This window comes from Nerophis ophidion, linkage group LG04, assembly GCF_033978795.1.
Source record: "Nerophis ophidion isolate RoL-2023_Sa linkage group LG04, RoL_Noph_v1.0, whole genome shotgun sequence".
Classification (NCBI taxonomy): Eukaryota; Metazoa; Chordata; class Actinopteri; order Syngnathiformes; family Syngnathidae; genus Nerophis; species Nerophis ophidion.
This window is the reverse complement of record NC_084614.1, coordinates 65,889,949-65,917,531: the sequence shown is the minus strand read 5'-3', so window position 1 is coordinate 65,917,531 and position 27,583 is coordinate 65,889,949. Positions and strand designations below refer to the sequence as shown.

The 27,583-nt window shown below is 39.7% G+C and overlaps 1 protein-coding gene across 3 annotated transcripts in view; it reads right to left on the bottom strand.

The window, feature by feature from the left end:
* LOC133551766 (polypeptide N-acetylgalactosaminyltransferase 10-like) overlaps positions 1-27,583 on the bottom strand; it is a 103,984-nt gene that overhangs the window by 56,306 nt on the left and 20,095 nt on the right. For all 3 annotated transcript variants that reach the window (XM_061898829.1, XM_061898830.1, XM_061898828.1), the window contains exons 2-4: positions 20,776-20,878; positions 17,797-17,935; positions 12,228-12,394 (exon numbers count right to left, since the gene is read on the bottom strand). In XM_061898829.1, the coding sequence (XP_061754813.1) occupies positions 12,228-12,394; positions 17,797-17,935; positions 20,776-20,878 (409 nt within the window). The remainder of the gene's footprint in view (positions 1-12,227; positions 12,395-17,796; positions 17,936-20,775; positions 20,879-27,583) is intronic.

Here is a 27,583-nt window from a genome sequence, read left to right as displayed (position 1 = left end):
GCGCGTTAGAATGCAGGGTTTCCCACACATTCATTTATTTGTGGCGGCCCGCCACGAAAGAATTACAGCCGCCACAAATAAAATTAAAAAAAATAAATAAATAAATAAAAATGAAAAAAAAAAAAAAAAAAAAAAATATATATATATATATATATATATATATATATATATATATATATTTTTTTTTTTTTTTTTTTTTTCCGGCTTTTGACTTGCTCGACCGTTCATAAAAGAAATGGGACTCAGTCTGTGAATGGAGCTTGTAGTTACATATTATATAAATATGTAAATATTATATAAATATGTATATAAATCTGTGTTGGCCCTGCTATGAGGTGGCGACTTGTCCGGGGTGTACCCCGCCTTCCGCCTGATTGTAGCTGAGATAGGCACCAGCGCCCCCCGTGACCCCAAAAGGAAATAAGCGGTAGAAAATGGAAAATGGATGGATGTATATAAATATGTACATAAAGTGTTGTAATTATATTCCAACTCCGCGTTCTTCTTGGTCATCGCCGCCGCCTCTACATCACCCCCCCCCCCACCCGCCGCCCGACCACACCACCACAAATAGATGCCTGACCTGTGGGAAACACTGGAATGCAACTCTTTTTTCCATTTTCCAGTGCCCATGTGGTATTCTGTAAGCATGTGAGATAAAAAAGTGATACATCCCTCCGTCGTGCAGATTGCTCACAGACTTTTATAAAAGCTGGATTCCATTTTGCATGTCTTCAAAGGAGCGATATTAAGCGGGCAACGGCGGAGGCCTGGCAGGCGTCTGACAAATATCCACACATCCCAGCACTCAGACTCAATCAGCGTCTTTTTCCTCTGGTGGGTGCAACGCAAAAAGCAGTCCACTTTGTGGCAATATGGGAGCCAATATGACGCTGTGCTCCTTTTGACAAATGGACAGCAACGTGACATCCTTTTTTTTTTTTTATTTAAATGTCCCTGACTTAAAGGGGGACATTCAAGCGGGATGCAAACTCGCCACTCCTGGCAGACGTGAAGTATCACAGCCCTCTGCTCGTCGGGGGAGGTGAAAGTAGGGGAAGCAATTGGGCCATCAATCTGCCCGTGGCGGGCCTCCATCATGGAGGAGCTCGTGTGTGCACCGGGCCACAGCTGAATAAACACACACACTCCCCGCTACTGGCAGTGATGAACAACGCCTCACATGACCAATCCAAAGAAATGAGTTAAAGGGTGTCCCCTAAAGAAAGCCCTGAAAACTGCACCGGAGGATATGAGCAGTGAGAGGGAAAAGTTAAAGTTAGTGTTAAAGTACCAATGATTGTCACACACACACTAAGTGTGGTGAAATGTGTCCTTTGCATTTGACCCTTCCTCTTGTTCAACCCCTGTGAGGTGAGGGGAGCAGTGAGCAGCAGCGGTGGCCGCGCCCTGGATTCCTTTTTGGTGATTTAACCCCCAATTCCAACCATTGATGTTGAGTACCAAGCAGGGAGGTAATGGGTCCACTTGTTGGTATGACTCGACCGGGGTTTGAACTCACAACCTACCGGTCTCAGGGCGGTCACTCTAACCCAGGGGTCACCAACGTGGTGCCCGTAAGGACCAGATGAGTAGCCCGATGGCCTGTTCTAAACATAGCTCAAATAGCAGCACTTACCAGTGAGCTGCCTCTATTTTTTAAATTGTATTTATTTACTAGCAAGCTGGTCTCGCTTTGCTCGATAGTTTTAATTCTAAGAGGGACAAAACTGAAATAGAATTTGAAAATTCAAGAAAATATTTTAAAGACTTGGTCTTCACTTGTTTAAATAAATTCATTTATTGTTTTACTTTTCTTCTTATAACTTTCAGAAAAACAATTTTAGAGGAAAAAATACAACCTTAAAAATGATTTTAGGATTTTCAAACACATATACCTTTTTACCTTTTCAATTCCTTCCTCTTCTTTCCTGACAATTTAAATCAATGTTCAAGTAAATTATTATTTTTTATTGTAAAGAATAATAAATACATTTGAATTTAATTCTTCATTTTAGCTTCTGTTTTTTCGATGAAGAATATTTGTGAAATATTTCTTCAAACAAGTATTTTGAATTTCTTTTAAAATTTTTGTTCTAGTAAGTCTAGAAGAAATAATGATTTGTCTTTGTTATAAATATTGCTTGGTCCAATTTGTTATATATTATAAAAAAATGCAGATTGGATTTTAACCTATTTAAAACATGTCATCAAAATTCTAAAATTAATCTTAATCAGGAAAAATTACTAATGATGTTCCATAAATAATTTTTTTAAATTTTTTCCAAAAGACTTGAATTAGCTAGTTTTTCTCTTGATTTTTTTCGGTTGAATTTTGACTTTTAAAGAGTCAAAATTGAAGATAAACTATGTTCCAAAATTTAAACCGTACAAGTGTTTTTTTCCATCATTTATTCTCTACATTTATTCTCTACTTCCATAAAAGGAAAACAAATGTACAACGGACTGACAGACAGAAATACCCATTACAAGTAATTTGAGCAAATTGGCTATGTCTGGCAAATTATTTAAGTGTGTATCAAACTGGTAGCCCTTCGCATTAATCAGTACCCAAGAAGTAGCTCTTGGTTTCAAAAAGGTTGGTGACCCCTGCTCTAACCACTGAGTAGGAAATGCATCAATATGACATCTGACCCGCCCCCCACACCTCAGGCAACTGGGGTCGGACGCCATTGACGTAAAAACAATACAACGTTTTAAAATGTTAAACAAATAGCGTCAAAGTTTTAGGAAAACTGAGACATACTTCATCATCAATCACTCTTGGCAAATTCACAGGCACCGTGTCGACGTGAAGTCCAACTTTGCGTTCTTGGCTCCAACTGTTAAAGTTAAAGTCCCAACGATTGTCTCACACACACACACCGGGTGTGATGAAATGTGTCCTCTGCATTTGACCCATACCCATGTTCACCCCCTGGGAGGTGAGGGGAGCAGTGAGCAGCACTGGTGATTTAACCCCTAAGTCCAACCCTTTATGCTGAGTGCCAAGCAGGGAGGTAATGGTTCCACTTTTGTTTTGTTTTTGATATGAGTCGGCCAGGGTTTGAACCCACAACCTCCCGGTCTAAGGGCGGACACTCTTACCACAAGACAACTGAGCTGATTGGCAGTTGGCAACCAATTCAATGGCTGCCGAAGGAAGTGAGTTCGCAAGACTATTTAGGTGGTGGCCTGGGCACGCTCGAGTGCTGCCAGCGCTGGGGAGCTGTACGGCGACATTCTGAAAGCAGGGACTGGGCAGCATGGTTGTTTTCGAGGAGGAAGGAAGGAACGCCAAGTGCCTCCACCAGTGAGGTCTTAATGGGGGAAAGCATTTCAAGTAAAAGCCATACACTGACAATTCCCAAGTACGGTAACGTTTTATTAGTTGAATAATGTAACTATTTAGTTAATTACTTTGATCAAGTTTCCCAGGGCCCTGCAATGAGCTGGCGACTTGTCCAGGGTGTACACCGCCTTCCGCTCGATTGTAGCTGAGATAGGCACCAGCGCCCCCCGCGACCCCAAAGGGAATAAGCGGTAGAAAATGGATAAATGGAGGTTTCCCAGGGGAGAGGATCCTCCTCTGCTTCCAAGTGTCACAGTACAATTTGGAGTTCATGTTTCCCTCAATAAACCGCAGCTCCCCAGTGCCGGCAGCACACATGCAGCACCAGACCATGATGCTACTAGTGCCATGCTCGGGTTTTATAGAGAAGAAACCATCGTTTGGCTTGTCATTTAGGTTGGCAGCTCCTTACATGCACTATCCTAGCTCGATGTACTGTTTACAAAACTATACCGATGTATAAGCAGAACACTGACTACTCTTAAAGGGGAACATTATCACAATTTCAGAAGGGTTAAAACCAATAAAAATCAGTTCCCAGTGGCTTATTTTATTTTTCGAAGTTTTTTTCAAAATTTTACCCATCACGCAATATCCCAAAAAACTGCTTCAAAGTGCCTTATTTTCACCATCGCTATATCCACCCGTCCATTTTCCTGTGACGTCACTGCGTGAGGCCAATACAAACAAACATGGCGGATAGAACAGAAAGATATAGCGACATTAACTCGGATTCAGACTCGGATTTCAGCGGCTTAAGCGATTCAACTGATTACGCATGTATTGAAATGGATGGTTGGAGTGTGGAGGCAGATAGCGAAAACAAAATTGAAGAAAAAAACTGAAGCTATTGAGCCATACCATGACACACAGCGGCAACGAGGAAGAATTCGGCGATCGCCTTCTAACCAACGATTGCATTTTTGACAACTGCTGCAACTTGAATCCGTTGATTGATATGTGTTTGTTTGGCATTAAATGTGGGTGGAGGGAACGGCTGGATGCAAATATAGCTACAAATGAGGCATAATGATGCAATATGTACATACAGCTAGCCTAAATAGCATGTTAGCATCAATTAGCTTGCAGTCATGCCGTGCGCAAATATGTCTGATTAGCACATAAGTCAATAACATCAACAAAACTCACCTTTGTTATTTCGTTGACTTTATCGTTGGAAATACATCTGCTTTGAGTGTCGCAGGAAATCCACACATCTATGTCGTAGCATCGCTATCGTCAGTAGCGATGCTACGACAGAACAGAACAAACGAGGGACTTTCGCATCTTTTGACAACCGGTGCAACTTGAATCTGTCGATTGGTATGTGTTTGTTTGGCATTAAATGTGGGTGGAGAGAAAGGCTGGATGCAAATATAGCTACAAATGAGGCATACTGATGCAATATGTACATGCAGCTAGCCTAAATAGCATGTTAGCATCGATTAGCATGCCGTGACCATCAATATGTCTGATTAGCACACTCCACGTAAGTCAACTTAAATCCGTCCCTGATCGTGTTGTTACACCCTCAGACAACACACCGACGAGGCATAATGTCTCCAAGGTACGGAAAACAGTCGAAAAAACGGAAAATAACAGAGCTGATTTGACTTGTGTGTGTAATGTGTTTGAGAAAATGGCTGATTGCTTCCTGTTGTGATGTCACGGGTAAAAGGTCATTGCTCAGACAGCGAACAATTGAAAGGCGTTTCAATCGCCAAATTCACCCTTTTAGAGTTCGGAAATCGGTTAAAAACACATATGGTCTTTTTTCTGCAACATCAAGGTATATATTGACGCTTACATAGGTCTGGTGATAATGTTCCCTTTTGAGTTGTATTTGTGTAATAATCTAACTGATTATTTATTTATGTTCATAAAAAAAGCCATGCAGTCCAGTTTCCAAAGGCAGAGAATACTCCTCTGCTTCAAAGTGACACAGAATAAGTTCGAATTCCTGTTTTCCCTTAATGAACCCCAGCTCTTCTATGCCGGAAGCACTTATGCAGCCACAGACCATGACGTTACGGCCGCAATTCTCGTTTGTATAGAGAAGACACAATTATCTTGCTTGTCATTTGTGTTGCCAGGTGATTACACCATAATGGCTGTATGCATTTACATCTATACTGCTATACCAGCTGTACATTGACTACTCTAAAGTATACCAACATCTAATTTGTTTGACAGTGTAACTAATTAGAGTTATAAAAATTGCCACGCAGCCGTGTTTCCAAGGGAAAGGCTCCCCCTCTGCTTTACCATGTCACAGTGCATGTTGGAATTCATGTTTTCCCTCAGGGAACCGCAGCTCACTTGTGCCAGCAGGACTCGTGCGGCCCAGACCATGACGCTACCACCGCCGTGCTTGACTGCATTAAGAAGACACAACTGTTTTGCTTCCCACCTGTGTTGACCGGTCTTTACATTATCATGGCTGTATATGCATGTATGTGAATGTATACTATTGTACAAGCTTTACACCTACTACTTTAAAGGCCTACTGTAATAAGATTTTCTTATTTAAACGGGAGTAGCAGGTCCAATCTATGTGTCATACTTGATCATTTCGCGATATTGCCCTATTTTTGCTGAAAGGATTTGGTAGAGAACATCCACGATAAAGTTTGCAACTTTTGGTCGCTGATAGAAAAGCCCTGCCTTTACCGGAAGTATGTGTGCGTGACGTCACGAGTTGTAGGGCTCCACACATATTCACATTGTTTATAATGGGAGCCACCAGATGTAAGAGCAATTCAGACCGAGAAAACAACAATTTCCCCATTAATTTGAGCGAGGATGAAAGATTTGTTAATTAAGATATTGATAGTGAAGGACTACAAAAAAGAAGAAAAAAAAAAGCGATGGCTCCGGGCGGCGGCAGTGTGAGCGTTTCAGATGTAATTAGACAAATTTATTAGGATAATTCTGGAAGATCCCTTATTTGTTTATTGATTTAATAGTGTTTTAGTGAGATTTTAAAGATTGTAAAGACATACCTCGAGGTCGGATGGCTGCGGTGAACACGCAGTGTCTCATAGAGAAGCCGAGGAGCCAAGTTCACAGCTGCCTTTTAAACAGCTACTGCAGGACGACGAATAATCCAATGATTTCTCCGGTAAGATATATATCACAATTTCCCCATCCAAAAACATGCCGGTTGACGTAGAGAAAACATGTTCGCTTGACCGCTCTGTGTTAAAGCTTCACAACAAACAAAGAAACACCGGCTGTGTCTCGGTGCTAAAGACAGCTGCAATCCACCGCTTTCCACTAACAGCATTGTTCTTTATAGTCTTCATTATTAAATGAACACATTTCAAAAGATTCAGCAACACAGATGTCCAAAATACTGTGTAATTATGCCATTAAAGCATATGACTTTTAGCCGTAACTAGTGCTGAGCTAATATTTCCTGACAGTCCGTGACGTCACGCTTATGCGTCATAATTCCGCGACGTTTTCAACAAGAAACTCGCGGGAAATTTAAAATTGCAATTTAGTAAACTAAAAAGGCCGTATTGGCATGTGTTGCAATGTTAATATTCCATCATTGATGTATAAACTATCAGACTGCGTGGTCGGTAGTAGTGGGTTTCAGTCCTTTAAAGTATACCAAAATTTCCATCGTGCACAATACATTTACAAGTGAATGTACTTACTTTTGTGACACGGTGTCAACACCGTTCACTCGCTGGCTTCATTAAACAGCTGCCGGAAATCAATAGGACGCTCTGATGTTGCCGTGGCAACCAGGTTTCTGCCGTTCCTGGTACCGCTCGGCGTCCGAGCAGTATACGATGTCCTAGCAGCTGACTCATTTGCAGCTTTTCTGACCGTTTATAAACAGACGAGAGGAGTATGTTCGGGAGCTGATATGATGATTCAGATTCACATTATGAAACATTGTGCATTATCAGGCAAAAATCGGCCCCCGGAAGACGACTACATGTACCACATTCCTGCTCCTCCTCCTCCTCCTCCTCCTCATATTCGCTTACATTTTTTCTGTTAGTCATATGAATGTGTAGTGTAGCAGCAAACCACGGACTCCACGAAAAACTCTTGTCCTTTGTCTTCATAATGCACTGCCTGAATGTTTATTACGGGTGCCTCGACATCCGTGACAATGGACACTGAAAACACTATTAAACGTGTTAAACCCTTCTCTACCTTCTTACGACTTCCCTCCACCATCGATTGTAACTCAGGTTCCTACTTGGGTGCCTGAGGCTTAATTACAGTCGGAATGATTTCTAATCAAAAGGGCAGTTACCATCACAGCAGATGGGGAAAGTAATATTACGCACAAGGACTTTAAATACTGTATATAAACACAACAAGTTGAGTTTATACCAAAAAGTTCTATTTTGGTTTCATCTGACCACATGACATTCTGCCAATCCTCTGGTGTATCATCTTTGTATCCATTTTGGTATAAACTCAACTCGTCGTGTTTGGAGGAGGAAGAATACTGAGTTGCATCCCAAGAACACCACACCTACTGTGAAGCATGGGGGTGGAAACATCATGTTTTGGGGCTGTTTTTCTGCTAAGGGGACAGGACGATTGATCCGTGTTAAGGAAAGAATGAATGGGGCCATGTATCGTGAGATTTTGAGGCAAAATCTCCTTCCATCAGTGAGAGCTTTGAATGGTTGACCAAATACTTATTTTCCACCATAATTTACAAATAAATTCTTTAAAATTCCTACAATGTGAATTCCTGGATTTTTTTTTCACATTCTGTCTCTCAGAGTTGAAGTGTACCTATGATGAAAATTACAGACCTCTATCATCATTTTAAGTGGAAGAACTTGCACAATCGGTGGCTGACTAAATACATTTTTGCCCCACTGTACAGCGGTAGAAAATGGATGAATGGATGGATGGATGATCACGTAAGTACTTGGTATCAGATCAATACCCAAATTATTAGTATCACCCAAAACCTATTTTAAGTACCCAAACAACAGAGGCATTAAGTGCTTATTACATCTTAACAGAAGAGTAGATGGAACACTTAAAAACAGAAAACAAGCAAATAGTAACAGTAAATGATCAAATAGATTAATAATCAATTTTCTACCGCTTGTCCCTGATAAATTTGGCAAAATAATACAATGAGAAAAGTAAAAATATGTTACTGCATATGTCAGCAGCCAAATTAGGAGCATTTGTAACCCGTTTGCTAACTTACTATACTAGGGCTGGGCGATATATCGATATACACGATATATCGCGGGATTGTCTCTGTGCGATATAGAAAATGACAATATCGTAATATTCGAGTATACGTTCTCACGCAGTTGCTTTTAGATGCGGGCATTGCACTACAGCCTCTTCTTGTCAGGACTGTGACGGATTAGTTTTACTTCTTCGATGCAGAGGGAATTTGGGACGAGCCAGACGTGAATTCAGGTACATGATTAATTTATTAAACACTAAATACAAAAATAAGCAAACAAAGGACGCTCACAAGGAGGTACTAATACTAGACTACAAAATACAAACATGAGACAAAAACACTTGCTCGATGGCATGAATAATGAACTATAAACAAAACGAGCACAGTGGCTTAAATAACGAAAACTTACTTGACGTGGACAAAACCGAATAGCATGGCATGAAGGTAGGAGCAGCATGTAGCAAGCAGTACAGCATAAGCAGGAAGTAGAATGCAAGCATCAATAGCATAAACACCAGCAATAGCAAAGTTCCCAGGCCGGTGAACAAAAAAAAAAGATTTAAATAGTGACTATGATGATGAGAAACAGGTGCGGGACTGAGGGCAGGGGCGTGACTTGGAGACCAGGTAGAAACTAATGCATAACTATGGAGACAAACACAATCAGGAAGTGCAAAACGGGAAACAAGAGTCCAAAAACAAAACATAAACATGATCAAACATAAACTGATTTACAGGCATGACACTTCTCACTCTTTCTTGTCTCTCCTTCTCACAGACAAGCAGCCGCACAAACTTACACATGTCACATTCTGTCACGTCATACGTCACATACGTATACGCCCTCGCCCAGCAGAGAGGTAGCAGACTGGGTAACGTTAGCTGTAATGCTAACGTAGCCGTACGAGTGGTAATACGAGGGAAAGAAGTTGCGGATCTGGTAACAAATGAAGGAAGACTTAATTCCCAATAAAAACAGCAGGGTTTCCATCGTCGGGCGGTGGTTCGGCTTCAAGCGGGAATATGTCGAACAGACAACCGTAATTTGTCAAGTGTGGGGGGGGAAAGCGTTGCTATAAAAAGTAGCATTACTGCTAATATGTAGCATCATTTCAAAAGTCACTCGCTAGAGAATGAAGACAATTTCATAACCGTAGTAACCTACCACAAAGTGATGGACGAATACTATTTGATTTCCTATTATGCAGCTCATTTTTATTTGACACTTAAATGTCTCTGACAATCGTCTCTGACAATCTTGGACTTTATGTTTTGGAAATGACTTGAATGTTTGTGCCATTGCTTAATAACTTTAATAAATACACTTTTGGTCAATTGACTTAGTTGTGATTTCCCTCTCTGTATGAAAGTTTAGAAGTAGCATATATGAATGCAGTATGAAGAGGAATGTTTTAATGAAGACACAAATAATCATCATACTGCTGTGATTATATGCATCAAGTGTTCATTCAAGGCTAAGGCAAAATACCGTAATATATACCGTATATCGCGATATAGCCTAAAAATATAGAGATATATTAAAAAAAGGCAATATCGCCCAGCCCTACTTACTACTAAGACTGAAGTCTTCTAGTATGTTCAATATCTTATCTAATTAACACAAAACTGATATTTGATTGCAACAAAAAAAACTATAAGAAGTTTTTTTGTTTAAAAAAAGCCTATAATGCCATTTTTGTGGTCCTCTTCATTTAGAAATGTATCAAAAAGTATTAGAATACATTTTGGTATCGAGAGAACCCTATTCCCTTCTTATGCAGTATATTTGATTAGTTCCGTATTTTTCAGATTATAAGTCGCAGTTTTTTTCATAGTTTGGCCGGAGGAGCGACATATACCCTGGACCGACTTATGTGTGAAATTATTAACACATTACCGTAAAATATTAAATAATAATATTTATCTCATTCGCGGAAGAGACGAAGCAAATGTCAGCAATCGTCACACACACGTCAACCAATAAGAATTCAGCGGGGGAGGGTCATGGCAGAAGTGCATTGTGGGTCATGGGATGCTAACTGCTATATGGTATATGCTACTGCCATAGCTATTAAAATGGATCTTTTCAACGTTGGCGGTAACTTATAAAAACTGAGAAGGGCTGAACAAAAATGGCACCGAAAAGGAAATCATGTACTGCAGATTACAAGCTGGACGTAGTGAAATATGCAGCAGAAAACGACAAGAGATTTCATCGGATTTATCGATTAGAAGTGACAGATTGTTTGGTAAACGTATAGCATGTACTATATGTTATAGTTATTTGAATGATTCTTACCATAATACAGGGGTCGGCAACCCAAAATGTTGAAAGAGCCATATTTGACCAAAAACACAAAAACAAATCTGTCTAGAGCCGCAAAAAATTAAAAGCCATATTACATACAGCTAGTGTGTCATGAGATATAAATTGAATTATGAGGACTTAAAAGAAAATAAATTAGGTCAAATATAGCTACAAATGAGGCATAGTGATGCAATATGTACATACAGCTAACCTAAATAGCATGTTAGCATTGATTAGCTTACAGTCATGCAGTGACCAAAATGTCTGATTAGCACACTCCACACAAGTCAATAACATCAACAAAACTCACCTTTGTGCATACATGCGCAACGTTATAAGTTTGGTGGACAAAATGAGACAGAAAAAGAAGTGGCATAAATCAAATCCTAGAAAGTCGGAGAAAGTTATGCATGTAAACAAACTAGGGTGAGTTCAAGGACCGCCAAAATTAGTAGGACAAAACGGCGCTCGCCAAATACTCGAATCAATGAAGCATGTTTAATATAAACAGTGTGCTTTATAGCAATTAGGGAGGTTTGTGTCATGTTTGTCGTCCTATAGAAACCAAATTAAAACAAAAAATATGTTTTTTCCCCTCATCATTTCCATTTTTCATATATTTTTGAAAAAGCTCCAGAGAGCCACTAGGACGGCGCTAAAGAGGGTTGCCGACCCCCGCCATAATATGTTACGTTAACATACCAGGCACGTTCTCGGTTGGTTATTTATGCGTCATATAACATACACTTATTCAGCCTGTTTTTCACTATTCTTTATTTATTTTAAATTGCCTTTCAGATGTCTATTCTTGGTGTTGGATTTTATCAAATGAATTTCCTCCAAAAATGCGACGTATATGTTTTTTTCCTTCTTTATTATGCATTTTCGGCCGGTGCGACGTATACTCCGGAGCGATTTGTAATCCAAAAAATACGGTACCTGTTTTTTTCTAATCAGCCTGACCTAAACCTGAGGTGTTAAATAAATAATCTTTGTGATTAACATATGCCTTCGTATCATTTGACAAGGTTGTAAGTAAGTAGGTTAGATATCATTGCTGACTAGGATTATGATCAAGAGTAAGGTTACTAATACAGTGTTCATATTTGAGTGGGCCCAGATCCCCTTTCTGCCAAGCGCGTGTAATCTCCTGGCCCAGCCTTCAATGTACAGTCAGTCGCAGGTTTCCCGCTGGGCGGGAGCAGCATGAGGGTTTAATTTCGGCTTCTGGAGTGCGTTAAATAACTTTGAAGTAGCGGAACATCTCATTACCATGGAAACAAGAGGTAAACACATCCATCACAGGACGGGTCTAAACAGCAATGGCAAATGAACACCTGTGAGATACCAGTCGTAGCAGATGTCTGTCGACGTACCTCTGTCGCTAAAGTCGTCCACCAGGATGACCTCGGCGATGAGCTGCGGAGGAGAGCGGTTGATGACGCTGTGGACCGTCCTCAGCAGAGACGACCAGCCTTCATTATGGAACGGAATGATGATGCTGGTGTTGGGCAGCTTTTCCGCGTACAGCTTCTGCTTACAACTACACACACACAGGTAGAAAAAAGTAAAATATCGAAACAGAGTTTGTCAGATGATAACCTTCTTAATGTTGGAGATGTTTGAGCGTGCCATCTGACAATGCTTCAGAGATCCAGACTGTCTCAGACACCACTTTGCCATAATGGAGAAAAATTACCCTTTCTCCGACAGTGAGCGAGGGACAAAAAGCATTGACCACTGAAGACGACAATTTCATAGGAGCTTGCTATTATTCCTGACAATCTTTATTGTGAGAGCTTGTTCTGCTGCACATTGTGTGGCGCTGTGAAGTGAGTGCTCCTGGTGATGAACACTTGAATAGAAAGCAATGTATAAATTTTAGATCGGGGGCCACATGGAGAGAAAATCTACTCCTAAAATGGCCGGACTGGTTAAATCACGGCACGATAACTTAAAAATAAAGACAACTTCAGATTGTTTTTGTCAGGCTTGCCACTGACAGTTTGTTTGTGTTTTAGTTTTTCCTTCTGTGTGTGTTTAGTATTTCCTGTTTTTAGTTTCTGTCAGCGCTTTTATTTTGTCTGTTTCCTGTTTTTTACCCTGTGCGCTGTTTTCCCCTCAGCTGCGGCTTATTGGCACCTGGCCACACCTCAATCAGCCCACTCTTATTTTACCTGCTTTGTTCCTCCAGTCAGTGCTGGATTATTGTTGCTTTTGTCGTTGCTACCTGTCGCTCCTGTCGTGTCATGTCGTATCTTTGCAGCGTAGCGGTAAGCAATAGTTCGTTGGATGTTTGTAGCTTACTGTTTTTTTCCCCTGCTTCCAAGTTTGTTTTCATATTACATGAACGATTTCTGTTTCCTGTTCGATACCTGCTAGCTTTCACGCTAAGCCTTTTTGTTTGTTATCCCCCCATGTAAGCGTTTTTGTCTGTACCCTTTGTTTGTTTTTGTCTTGGTATTTACATACCCCGTTTCCATATAAGTTGGGAAATTGTGTTACATGTAAACGGAATACAATGATTTGCAAATCATTTTCAACCCATATTCAATTGAATGCACTACAAAGACAACGTATTTGAAGTTAAAACTGATAAACGTTTTTTTTTTTGCAAATAATCATTAACTTTAGAATTTGATGCCAGCAACACGTGACAAAGAAGTTAGGAACAGTGGCAATAAATACTGATAAAGTTGAGGAATGCTCATCAAACACTTATTTGGAACATCCCACAGGCGTGCAGGCTAATTGGGAACAGGTGGGTGCCATGATCGGGTGTAAAAGCAGCTTCCATTAAATGCTAAGTAATTCACAAACAAGGATGGGGCGACGGTCACCAATTTGTAAGCAAATTGTTGAACAGTTTTAGAACAACATTTCTGAACGAGCTATTGCATGGAATTTAGGGATTTTACCATCTACGGTCCTTAAAATCATCAAAAGGTTCAGAGAATCTGGAGAAATCACTGCACGTAAGCGATGATATTACGGACCTTTGATAACTCAGGCGGTACTGCAACAGAAACCGACATCAGTTTGTAAAAGATATCACCATATGGGCTCAGGAACATTTCATAAAACCACTGTCTGTAACTACAGTTGATCGCTACATCTGTAAGTGCAAGTTAAAACTCTACCATGCAAAGCGAAAGCCATTTAATTATCAACAACACCAAGGAACGCCGCCGGCTTGGCTGGGCCCAAACTCATCTAAGATGGACTGATGCAAAGTGGTTAAGTGTTCTGTGGTCTGACGAATCCACATTTCAAATTATATTTGGAAATTGTGGATGTGGTGTCCTCCGGAACAAAGAATAAAGAACAAAGAAAATAACCATCCGGATTGTTATAAGCGCTAAGTTCAAAAGCCAGCATCTGTGATGGTATGGGGGTGCATTAGTGCCCAAGGCATGGGTAACTTACACAACTGTGAAGGCACCATTAATGCTTAATGGTCCATACAGCTTTTGGAGCAACATATGTTGTCATCCAAGCAACGTTACCATGGTCCCTGCTTATTTCAGCAAGACAATGCCAAGCCACGTGTTACAACAGCGTGGTTTCGTAGTAAAAGAGTGCGGGTAGTTTCCTGGCCCGCCTGCAGTCCAGTCATGTCTCCCATCGAAAATGTGTGGCGCATTATGAAGCGTAAAATACGACAGCGGAGACCCCGGACTATTGAACGACTGAAACTCTACATAAAACAAGAATGGGAAAGAATTCCACTTTGGAAGCTTCAACAATTAGTTTCCTCAGTTCCCAAACGTTTATTGAGTGTTGTTAAAAGAAAAGGTGATGTAACACAGTGGTGAACATGTCCTTTCCCAACTACTTTGGCACGTGTTGCAGCCATGAAATTCTAAGTTAATTATTATTTGCAAAAAAAAATTAAGTTTATGAGTTTGAACATCAAATATCTTGTCTTTGAAGTGCAATCAATTGAATATGGATTGAAAAGGATTTGCAAATCATTGTATTCCGTTTATATTTACATCTAACACAGTTTCCCAACTCATGTGGAAACGGGGTTTGTATATATATATATATATATATATATATATATATATATATATATATATATATATATATATATATGTCACGTTATGGATGGGAATTTTTAGAAAATAAGATTTGCCTGAGTGGCTAGAAGACACCAAGAGTAACAAGCGGTTGAAAATGTATTAGTAAGGACAGATTTAAAAATAATAATAATAAAAAAAATTTAAAAAATAGTAAAAAAGTTGATTGATTTATTTTTTTTTACTTTGAAATTTCCACAGGCTGGATTTTGGACGCTGGCGGGCCAAATCCGTAGTTTGGGGACCCCTGTTTTAGGCCATACGACCCATTCCTAGCCCGCACTAGCTTCTCTATCAGCTATGTTTCTTTGGGCTCAGAATTAGCCATAGCCTTTGCTGTCTGTGTGTGTGGTTTAAATAAACACTTCTGTTTGCTGACAAGGTGGCATGCTGTAGCAAAGTAGTTCAAACAGCAGCGGCAGCAGATGTTGACCTTCCGACGCGCCTCATCGGGCTGCGACATGCTCCTGCCGCAGCTGTAAAGTCGTTATTTGTGGCAAAACACAGCTGTTTCACAGCCGCCCCCCCGTTGAGGGGTTACAGCCGTCATCTTGTACATGACAAGGTGGCGAGGACGGGAGCTAATCATGTGATAAGAGTTATTGTTGTCCATTCAAATGAAATGGAGACAGGTAGTAGGCGTGACAGACAGGCGGCCTGCTGGTGAATCCCGGCGAGCACCGCGGGGGACAGAAGTGTTTACACTCCGTATGCGTGCGCCTCAATTCAACCGTGGCGGCGTGCGGGAATTGTCACGTGTCATTTGCGGGGACAATATGCCAATCAAGCAGCAGCAGCTAGCCGGGGGGGTGGAGGGAGGGAGGGGGTGGGGGTGGGGGGTTAGGTGTGCAACAATGAATGCAAAGCACCGACAGGTGGAGACAGGAGGCGCGTCAGGTCAAGGTTTTAAGTGTGGCGGGATTTAAGAGCAACGGTCTGTCGAGGAGCATTTGAAAGCGGCTTTTTGGGGAAAGGTTACGAGTCGAGGGAGGCCTGAAAGAACAAGGTGAGATTGAGAGATTGTTAAAATGTTGGACATGGACTTCCCCAGACGGTTCAGAAAGTAGTAGTTGTGCATCAAGGGCAACATTTATATATGAAAACATCTGTCAATCTTTATAGTTGCATTTTTAAAATGGTGCAGTGAAGGTCCTCCCTACATGTTGCCAGGGAACAACACAGTAAAAATGTCTGGGTACTTATTTTGAAGCTTTACACCAGAGGCGGGGCTAAAGAGTGTCTACCTGCCTCAAGTTTGAAATGACCATTTTACTTACAGGAGAAAAAAGCCCAACAGAGTGGCAGCAGCTGCATGAAGAGTTTACTGAATATTGTTATTTAAATATTTAATGCCATCTGCCTGCCTGACAACCAGGCATAGAAACTTTGGGGGGGAAAAAAGAGACGCAATCCTTGTGTTACAGCGTTTGGTGTTGCGCGTTTAGTGTTGCGGAATTTGGTGTTATGGCGATTGGTGTTGCGGCATTTAACGTCGGGGCATTTTGTGATACAGTGTTTCGTATTGCGGCGTTTGATCTTGCAACTTTTCGTGATGCGCCGTTTGATGTTATGATGTTTGTTGTGGTGGCATTTCGTGTTAGGGCATTCTGTATTACGGTATTTCGTGTTACGGCTTCGGGTGTATTGCGGTGGCGTTTCATGTTAGGGCGGTTTTTGTTGGGACGGTTTGTGTTGTGGCGTGTCTTGTCACGGCATTTTATGTTTGCGCGTTTTGTATTGCGCCGCTCCGGGATTGTGTTGCGGCGTTTGTGTTGCAGCGTTTGGTGTTGCAACATTTTATGTTACGGCATTTTGTATTAGCGTGTTTGGTGTTACGACTTTTAGTGTTGCAGTGTTTGATGTTACGCCATTTTGTATTGCGACATTTCTTGTTACGATGTTTTTTGTTACGCCATTTCATGATACGCTGATTCGTCATTCTGCTGCGGCATTTGTGTTGCAATATTTGTGTTGCGGAGCTTGTGTTGCAGCGTTTTGTTTTACAGTGTTTTGTGCTGAGGTGTTTTGTGTTGCTGCATTTTTGTGTTGTGGCCGTTTCTGTTGCGGTGGTTTGCATCACGGCAGTTTGTGTTGTGGCGATTTGTGTTATGCAGTTTCGTGTGACAACGGTTCATGTTATGCAATTTCATGCTACGTAACTCATTTTGTGGAAATTTGTGCTGCGACAATTCGTGTTACGGCGTGTGGTGTTGTGGCGTGTGGTGTTGTGGCGTGTGGTGTTGTGGCGTATCGTGTTACGGTGTTTCGTGTTACGGCGTCTCATGTTATGGCACGTCGTGTTAAACTTTTTGTATTACACCGTTTTGTGTTAAGGGGTTTTCTCTTTCCGCATTTTTTGTTGTGCCGTTTTGTGCTGCGATGTTTGATGGGTATGGCATTTGCATTTCTTCCCATTTCAAAATAACTTTTATTCTTCTTATTGGACTTTTGTGTCAAAGAAAAAGTAATGAAAAAGTAAAAAAGGTGAAATTAAATTGGACATAATAAAAAGTTTAGAACAGAAATTGGAGAAACAAGATGGGAGCTTTGAAAATGTGAAAGGATCTGCTCATAGGACATCAGTGGTAACTTAAAGGGATGTCCTGATCAACAATTTTTGCCTCTGATCCGATTCAATATTTAAAAAATAAATTATACAATTTAAAATGTTGATGGTGTTGTTTTTAAATCTATTTGTGAAAGTGTCAAAACGACATACGGATCATCAAGATTAAATCCTTTGACAAACCACTTCAACAACCGTAACAAGAGTAGCTATAATAGAACATTTAGATGAGCTAGCGTGCCTAAAAATAGTCCCCTATGAAGTCGTATCATCGTAATTGACATCAACATAGCTTACTTTGCATGGCGGATGTCTGGCAGAGAGCGGTTGAGTGAGATCCGGTCGCTGACGTAGATGTTGAAACCATTTTCCCTGTAAGCCAGGTCCACCCGATCGGCGTCGGATATCGGAAACGGTTTACCCTGTTCGCCATCACCTGTTGAAAAACAGAAACTTAAGAATTGTTCGAGCTCACAGTGTTCCATTAGCCACTCATCACTGATCTACAGTCCGAGGAGTTCTTGGTCTACGAAGCAGAAATAATCTGCTTGCGTTCCTCCAGAATGCAAGCCTTTGCTTTATTAGCTCATTGCAGAGATCAACTCCTCCTAATTAACATTCTGTTTTGCGCCGCATGGATGGATGCCACTGGCCTCGGGGCTAATCTGACATCCAAGAAATATTTTGTTATTGTTAATGCTTTCTAGCTCTCCAAGTTGCTCACCAGTGTGCCTAAACATCCCACGAAATGTATTGTTTGATGTAACCTCTACCCTCCTGCATCCTACACGAATATATCAGACATCTGGAGGCATATGGATGGTTTCTCTATTTAATGTAAATCAATGTAGATTGAGACATTGTCTCACTGGGTAGCTCAACATCTCTTATTAAAAAATCAAAGACTGTTATATACACAATAAATATGTCAAAAGGTGGTCTTACCAGATAGGATGAGAAGCAGAATCAATGATCACAATGGATGAAATATTTTTATTTATGAACTCCTAACTGTGAAGGTGCATTGATTCACGCAGTTTGATCCCACCATACAGTGAAACCTTTATAAATTGTAAATTTTCTGCTATTACGAATTCCAGCACTGCATATACAACACCACTAGGAGTACAGTATGGGTCTTCAAAGGTAGTGAGAAGTTTTACTTTAGTTGATTGATACCTTTATTTATGAGGATTGTATTTTTTAAAACACTGGCTTATTTATAATGTACCATCTGGAAATGACCTACGCTGTCTTTAGGTTAAAGTGGGGTGGTAATATGTTTTGCAACACCTAGTGGCAACACAAGTTCATTCAGTTAAGCTCATGATGCAATAAGATAAATTAAGTGAGCAGTTCTAATTCATTTCTGCCTCAGAAACCTTGTATGTGTAAGTCATTTGCAACTAGATTTATTTTATACTTGTTTATACTAACAAATGTGGTGTTACAGACTGCAACAGTGTTCAATTACAGACACTTATTACGCATGTCCAACTTGTGTGCTATTGTGTGCTTAGCTGTTGTGTAGCTGCTAGTTCCAAGTCGTTTGCTTTATGTAAATTACTTCATAGGATGGTAACTGTCCAGCTTTGCACAAGTACCATATTTTCCGGAGTATAAGTCGCACCTGCCGAAAATGCATAATAAAGAAGGAAAAAACATGTACAAGTCGCATTTTTGGGGGAAATTTATTTGATAAAACCCAACACCAAAAATAGACATTTGAAAGGTGTTTTGAAGTAAATAAAGAATAGTGAACAACAAGCTAAATAAGTGTATGTTGGATGATGCATAAATAACCAACTGAGAAGGTGCCTGGTATGTTAACACATAAGTCGCTCCTGAGTATAAGTCGCACCCCTGGCCAAACTATGAAAAAAAGTGTGACTTATAGTCCAAAAAATACAGTAAAGGCTTTTTAGGACCGCTTGTATCATGGTTCATGGCAGGATCGCCTTATATAAAATATCGTGTCATAATGGGTCGAATTTTATAGAGTAATTATGTAATTTATCGTGTCTTGAAACAATTAAAGTACTTGGCTGCAACCAGCAGAGGCGCTATTCATTCAGTCTTAAAGGCCTACTGAAATGAGATTTTCTTATTTAAACGGGGATAGCAGGTCTACTCTATTTGTCATACTTGATCATTTCGCGATATTGCCATATTTTTGCTGAAAGGATTTTGTAGAGAACATCCATGATAAAGTTTGCAACTTTTGGTGCTGACAAAAAAGCCTTGCCTTTACTTGAAGTCGCAGACGATGACGTCACAAGTGTGGGGGCTCCTCACATATTCACATATTTAATGGGAGCCTCCAACAAAAAGTGCTATTCGGACCGAGAAAACGACAATTTCCCCATTAATTTGAACGAGGATGAAAGATTTGTGTTTGAGGATATTGATAGCGACGGACTAGAAAAAAAAAAAAAAAAAAAAGTTAAAAAAAAAAAAAAAACGCGATTGCAGTGGGACACATTTACTAGGATAATTCTGGGGAATCCCTTATCTTTCTATTGTGTTGCTAGTGTTTTAGTGAGTTTAACAGTACCTGATAGTCGGAGGTGTACGTCCACGGGTGTCTTGACGTGAGTGTCTCAGGGGCGTCGACGGCAGCTATGGACGGCACAAGCTCAGCTGATCTCCGGTAAGAAGCGACTTTTTACCATAATTTTCTCACCGAAACCTGCTGGTTGACATTCCGTCGGGATCCATGTTAGCTTGACCCAATCTGATCCATAGTAAAGTTTCACCTCCAGGAATTTTAAACAAGGAATCACCGTGTGTTTGTGTGGCTAAAGGCTAAAGCTTCCCAACTCCATCTTTCTACTTTGACTTCTCCATTATTAATTGAACAAATTGCAAAGGATTCAGCAACACAAATCTCCAAAATACTGTGTAATTATGCGGTTAAAGCAGATGACTTTTAGCTGTGTGTGTGTGTGCGTAACGCTCATATTTCCTAAAAACCTGTGACGTCATGCGTACACGTCATTATTACACAACGTTTTCAAGACGAAACTCTTGGAAAATTTAAATTTGCAATGTAGTAAACTAAAAAGGCCGTATTGGCATGTGTTGCAATGTTAATATTTCATCATTGATATATAAACTATCAGACTGCGCGGTTTCAGTAGGCCTTTAACAAATTTGCTACCTCCAACATTTTTATGCTCAATACAACCCTAGCATGGAAACAGGAGTCCAGAACATTTTGACAAACCTTCCCATAATATTAAAACAAAACAAAAACAAGGTAATGGAATTCCTCACCAACACGAGCGGCGTCCCTTCTCATGGCGGCGTAGTCGTGCCAGTCGGTCCTTAAAACGCCATCTTGCCCGACCTGAGCGACCTTCCTCATCTGGTTCAGGCCCTGCGGGAGGAGCATCGACAAAGCAGATATTTTAGATTTAATTAAATGTCGGAATGGGGGAAAAAAAACGACACCCGTCAATCGATGCCCACGCTTCCTCATCGGCTGATTGTCGACGTTGATGCGGTCGGTTACGACTGATTTGTTGGCCCAAGTCACTCGGCAGTCGATAATCCAGGCGAGCTGTCACTTTTTTAAAACTTGTTTAAACTTTGCTTATGATGTGCTTACGGACGAGCGCGTAGGCGGAGCCAAAGAACGGCAGGGCAGAACGTCTAATTACATATTTGGCTGGGAAACAGATGCTAAATGTGGGTGATGGGAGAAACTGGCACCACGAAAATATTCAGCATGTTTTTTTGGACTGTTTGACACAGACACACGCACACGCACACGCACACGCAGGGAACTTGCATCCAAAATTCATGCAAAACGAAGACGAAAAAATGCCAAAGTCACTCTGGGCTAATGTGCAGGAAATGAAGGCGGACACATTAATCCGGCATCATAGTAGAACATCCGTTCACAAGCCTTTTTATTTGACTGCCACTGACTTCAATTCAATTTGGATTTCCCTCTCATTCAGCGTCACATCAGCACACAGTCAGATACCCCAAACTGTCCTCAGCCAATAACCAGGAAATACAGTCTAGCCACTAAAAGAGGGTTAGTGTCAATAGTGTTTTTTGGAGCTGATAGACTGTAGTGTTGTCTGAGTATTCACTTGTATTCAGTTTTTTCTTCGGAGGACCACCATGGGAGTGTTACAGGTATTTCTATTTTTTGGTTTACATTTGCATACTGAAACAGTTTATTTCTGACTTTGTTGGAGTTTTCTGATATAATCGAATAAGCCACAAAAAGCGGCATGTCGGAAAGTAGGAGTATTGGTATTGTAATACTCCGAGAAAATATTGCAATTTAAATATAATCCTAAATTATAATTGTAAACTCATATTGTCAATTAGGTTAGGTTACTTTATTAGTACCTAAAGGTAAACTTGTTTTGTAGCCAGCATCCATTAAGATAGAGTTCGCCCAATTCTCTCTCAGGGCAACACAGAGACGCTAATGCGTGCTTTTATTACAAGTTGTAAAGATTATTGTAACGCCCTGCTGTCTGGCCTTCTGAAAAAAGTTATTAAACCTTTGAAATTACTCCAAAATTCAGCGGCACGTGTCCTGACAAAGACCGGAAGGCGGGCTCACATTACACCAGTTTTAAAATCTCTCTGCATTGGCTCACCGTGTGTTTCAGCATCAATGTTATGGTTCTTCTAATGCTTTGTAAATATCTTTATGGTATTGGGCCTTCTTATCTTTGAGATTTGCTTTTACCCAGAGGTGGGTAGTAACACGCTACATTTACTCCGTTACATCTACTTGACTAACTTTTGGGATAAATTGTAATTCTAAGAGTAGTTTTTATGTAACATACTTTTACTTTTACTTGAGTATATTTATAGAGAAGAAACGCTACTTTTACTCCGCTCCATTTATCTACAATCAGGTCTTTACTCGCTACTTTTTTTTTTTATCGATCTATTAATGCACGCTTTGTTTGTTTTGATTTTGTCCGACACGCATTCAAAGTAGGAACTACGCATGCCTGCGTTTCACCAATCAAATGCAGTCACTGGTGACGTTGGACCAATCAAACAAAACCAGGCGGTCACGTGACTGTCACACGTCAAATCCGGCCTAAAAAAGTTGAAAAACTTATTGGGGTGTTACCATTTAGTGGTCAATTGTGCGGAATATGTACTGCACTGAGCAATCTATTAATCAAAGTTTCAATCAATCAATCAAAAGTGTAAAGGAAAAAAGACACTTTTTAATTCAACCGTACTTCCCGTCAAAAGCCTAAAGACTGATCGCCCAGTTCCTGTCTTCACAATAAAAGTGCCGCTCCATCGCGCCTGCACTAACAAAATAAGAGTCTCCGAAAGCAAGCGCAAACAAGCGAGCAAGCTACGGAGTTTGCCGCCAATGTATTTCTTGTAAAGTGTATAAAAACGAATATGGAAGCTGGACAAATAAGATGCCAAAAAACAACGACTTTTATGTGGTATTAGACAGAAAAGAGGAACTTTTTTTCTCTTCTTTTGAAAATGTGGACATTATCAGCACTATACTGTCTGATTCCAATCAATACAAGTCATCAGAATCAGGTAATACACCAACTTATATTCTTGTCTTCATGAAAGATAGGAATCTATATGTTATATATATTAAACATGCATGTATATTCATTAAAACACCTTTAACATGTCAACAAAAACGGCAAAAAATATAACTATAAATTATATACTGTATATATATATATATATATATATATGTATGTATGTATGTATATATGTGTATATGTATACATGAGGTGGATCACCTCGACTTGGTCATTTATTAAGTAATTGATTAACGTTGAAAAACTTATTGGGGTGTTACCATTTAGTGGTCAATTGTATGGAATATGTACTGTACTGTGCAATCTACTAATACAAGTTTCAATCAATCAATCAGTCAATCAATCGATGAATGCCCACTGAGCCTATGGTGCTGTTAAGTTATTGTGGCTCAATTTGCCTTTATTTCTTATTTTAATGTATTATTATTCAAAATATATTATTGTTTTAGTTGCTTAAGAGATATTTCTGGCTATGAATTTGCTCATTGCTATTTTTATGTTTTTGTGCATTATTTGTTGCCGTAATCATTAAACAAACAGGTTACTCATCAGTTACTCAGTACTTGAGTAGTTTTTTCACAACATACTTTTTACTTTTACTCAAGTAAATATTTGGATGACTACTCCTTACTTTTACTTGAGTAATAAATCTCTAAAGTAACTGTACTCTTACTTGTGTACAATTTCTGGCTACTCTACCCACCTCTGCTTTTACCCTAGGATCCTGCGGCCCTCATCTACTAATTATTCCAAAAGTCAAGACACAAACTCACGGGATAGCATCTTTCCACCATTATGGCCCCCATCTATGGAACAGCTTTCGGAAGACCTCAGGGCTGCGGAGAATGTTCATGTTTTTAAAACCAGGCTTAAGACCCACCTTTTTGATTTGTCTTTTACCTTATTTTAATTATTTTATGGAAGCATTTTGTATTTTATTTGCTTCCTCTTAGTTATGCAATATTTTATTTAGTTCTATTTATTTATTTACTTTATATATATTTTTTTTCTATTAATCTTCATATGTCTTACTTGTATTTTATTCTTTATCTCTACTCATGGTTCTTACTATTTTACAAGTTTTTTTTACTTTTATTTTCCAACGTTCTTTAGATGAGCTATCTGCCTCAGGGTTGTGGGGGCGCTTTTGTGTCAGCATCCTGATGGCCATGGTCTAATGACCCTCTGGTGCAGATGGCTCCTGTGATAGTGTTTACTCACATGTCCCCTCTGTACTCAGCCATGATATCATTTGTCCATATAGTTGCGTGGTTGTGTATGTTGTGTGTGTGTGTTTGTGTTTGGTATCTGTGTCCGTGCGTACGTATGTGATAATGGGGAATATGGGTCACCGGAGTACGGTTTTTAACTCTGTAAAGCACTTTGTGTTGCATTTCTTTTATGTTTGAAAAGTGCTTTATAAATAACGTTTGATTGATTGATTGATAGAGGAAAAAGTAAAGTCTTAAACATGCAATACAAAGATTTACCACATAATAAGCATTACAAACATTGGTAAGATTATACAATTGTAAAAGTTCCCAATAAAAAGAATACAACACATAAAACCCAATCAGATAAGATTTGGGACAAGCCAGAATAAAAATACCATTAATAAAAGAACAATTTACACCTAAACAAAATAGGCAAAAAGAGGGACTAAAACTTGTTCAGTTCTGTGAGCGGCAGCGGGGACAAAACTGCATCTGTATCGTTTTGTTTTGCCTTTTGGGACTAAAAACCTCCATCCAGATGGGAGAAGCTGAAAATAGCTGTGTAAGTAGTGAGATACATCAGTTAAAATGGAGACAGCTGAGACTCACCAATGAATTTACCTGACATTTTAACAATTTCATTTAGGGAATTATTGTCCTTTAAAGACAGGTGACTGAACCATGAGACCATAGAGAGAGACAAAACGGGTTCTACGAAAGCACATTAAAGGCCTACTGAAATGAGATTTCCTTATTTAAACGGGGATAGCAGGTCCATTCTATGTGTCATACTTGATAATTTCGAGATATTGCCATATTTTTGCTGAAAAGATTTAGTAGAGAACATTGACGATAAACCTTGCAACTTTTGGTCGCTAATAAAAAAGCCTTGCCTCTACCGGAAGTCGCAGACGATGACGTCACCCGTGTGAGGGCTCCTCACATCCTCACATTGTTTATAATGGAACCCTCGAACAAAAAGAGCTATTCGGACCGAGAAAACAAAAATGTCCCCATTAATTTGAGCGAGGATGAAAGATTCGTGGCTGAAGATATTGATAGCGAAGGACTAGAAAAAATAAAAAAATAAATTAAGTAAAAATTAAAAAAGGCGATTGCATTGTGAGCCATTCAGATGTTTTTAGACACATTTACTAGGATAATTCTGGAAGATCCCTTATCTGCTTATTGTTTTAATAGTGTTTTAGTGAGAATTTAAAGATTGTAAAGAAATACCTCGAGGTCGGATGGCTGCGGTGAACAAGCAGTGTCTCAGAGAGAAGCCGAGGAGTCAAGCTCACAGCTGCCTTTTTTGACATGACAGCTGCTGCAGGACGACGAATAATCCATTGATGTCTCCGGTAAGATATATATCACAATTTCCCCAGCCAAAAACAAGCTGGTTGACGTAGAGAAAACATGTTCGCTTGACTGCTCAGCTTCACAACAAACAAAGAAACACCGGCTGTGTCTCGGTGCTAAAGACAGCTGCAATCCACCGCTTTCCACCAACAGCATTGTTCTTTATAGTCTCCATTATTAAATGAACAAATTGCCACTCGAGTTATTAATTTATAAAGTGATTTATGAAAGTTATACAATTAAAGCACATACTAAAACAATAATTAGAATATTGTCATAAAAGTGTGAGAAAGGGTGCAATATTTATCAGAATATAGTACCGTATTTTTCGGAGTATAAATCGCTCCGGAGTATAAGTCGCACCTGCCAAATATGCATAATAAAGAAGAAAAAAAAACCCTATATAAGTCGCATTTTTGGGGGAAATTTATTTGATAAAACCCAACACCAAGAATAGACATTTGAAAGGCAATTTAAAATAAATAAAGAATAGTGAACAACAGGCTGAATAAGTGTACGTTATATGACGCATAAATAACCAACTGAGAAGGTGCCTGGTATGTTAACGTAACATATTATGGTAAGAGTCATTCTAATAATTATAACATATAGAACAAGCTATACGTATATACCAAACAATTTGTCACTCTTAATCGATAATTCCCATGACATCTTATACGTCTAGTCTCTTACGTGAATGAGCCAAATAATTGTATTTGATATTTTACGGTAATGTGTTAATCATTTCTCACATAAGTCTCTCCTGAGTATAAGTCGCACCCCTGGCCAAACTATGAAAAAAAGTGCGACTTAAAGGCCAACTGAAATCATATTTTCTTGTTTAAACGGGGATAGCAGGTCCAATCTATGTGTCATACTTGATAATTTTGCGATATTGCCATATTTTTGCTGAAAGGATTTAGTAGAGAACATCCACGATAAAGTTCGCAACTTTCGGTGTTTAGAGAAATGCCCTGCCTCTACCGGAAGTCGCAGACGATGACGTCACATGTGTGGGGGCTCCTCACATATTCACATTATTTTTAATGGGAGCCTCCAACAAAAAGTGCTATTCGGAGTGAGAAAGCAACAATTCCTCCATTAATTAGAGCGAGGATGAAAGATTCGTGTTTGAGGATATTGATAGTGACGGACTAGAAAAAAAAAAAAAGATTAAAAAAAATAATAAGAAAAAAAAAAAAAACGCGATTGCATTGGGACGGATTCCGATGTTTTTAGAGACATTTACTAGGATAATTCTGGGAAATCCCTTATCTTTCTATTGTGTTGCTAGTGTTTTAGTGAGTTAAATAGTACCTGATAGTCGGAAGGGTGTCTCCACGGGTGTCATGACACGTAGTGTCTCAGGGGAGTCGATGGCAGCTTTATGGCCGGCACAAGCTCAGCTTTTCTCTGGTAAGAACTGACTTTTTAATCACAATTTTCCCACCGAAACCTGCTGGTTGACATTTGGTAGGGATCCATGTTTGCTTGACCACGCTCTGATCCATAGGAAAGTTTGACCTCCAGGAATTTTAAACAAGGACTCACCGTGTGTTTGTGTGGCTAAAGGCTAAAGCTTCCCAACTCCATCTTTCTACTGTGACTTATCCAATATTAATTGAACAAATTGCAAAAGATTCAGCAACACAGATCTCCAAAATACTGTGCAATTATGTGGTTAAAGCAGACGACTTTTAGCTGTGTGTGTGTGCAGCGCTCATATTTCCTTAAAACCCGTGACGTCTTGTGTACACGTCATCATTACACAACGTTTTCAAGACGAAACTCCCGGGAATTTTAAAATTGTAATTTAGTAAACTAAAAAGGCCGTATTGGCATGTGTTGCAATGTTAATATTTCATCATTGATATAGAAACTATCAGACTGCGTGGTGGGTAGTAGTGGGTTTCAGTAGGCCTTTAAAGTCCGAAAAATACGGTA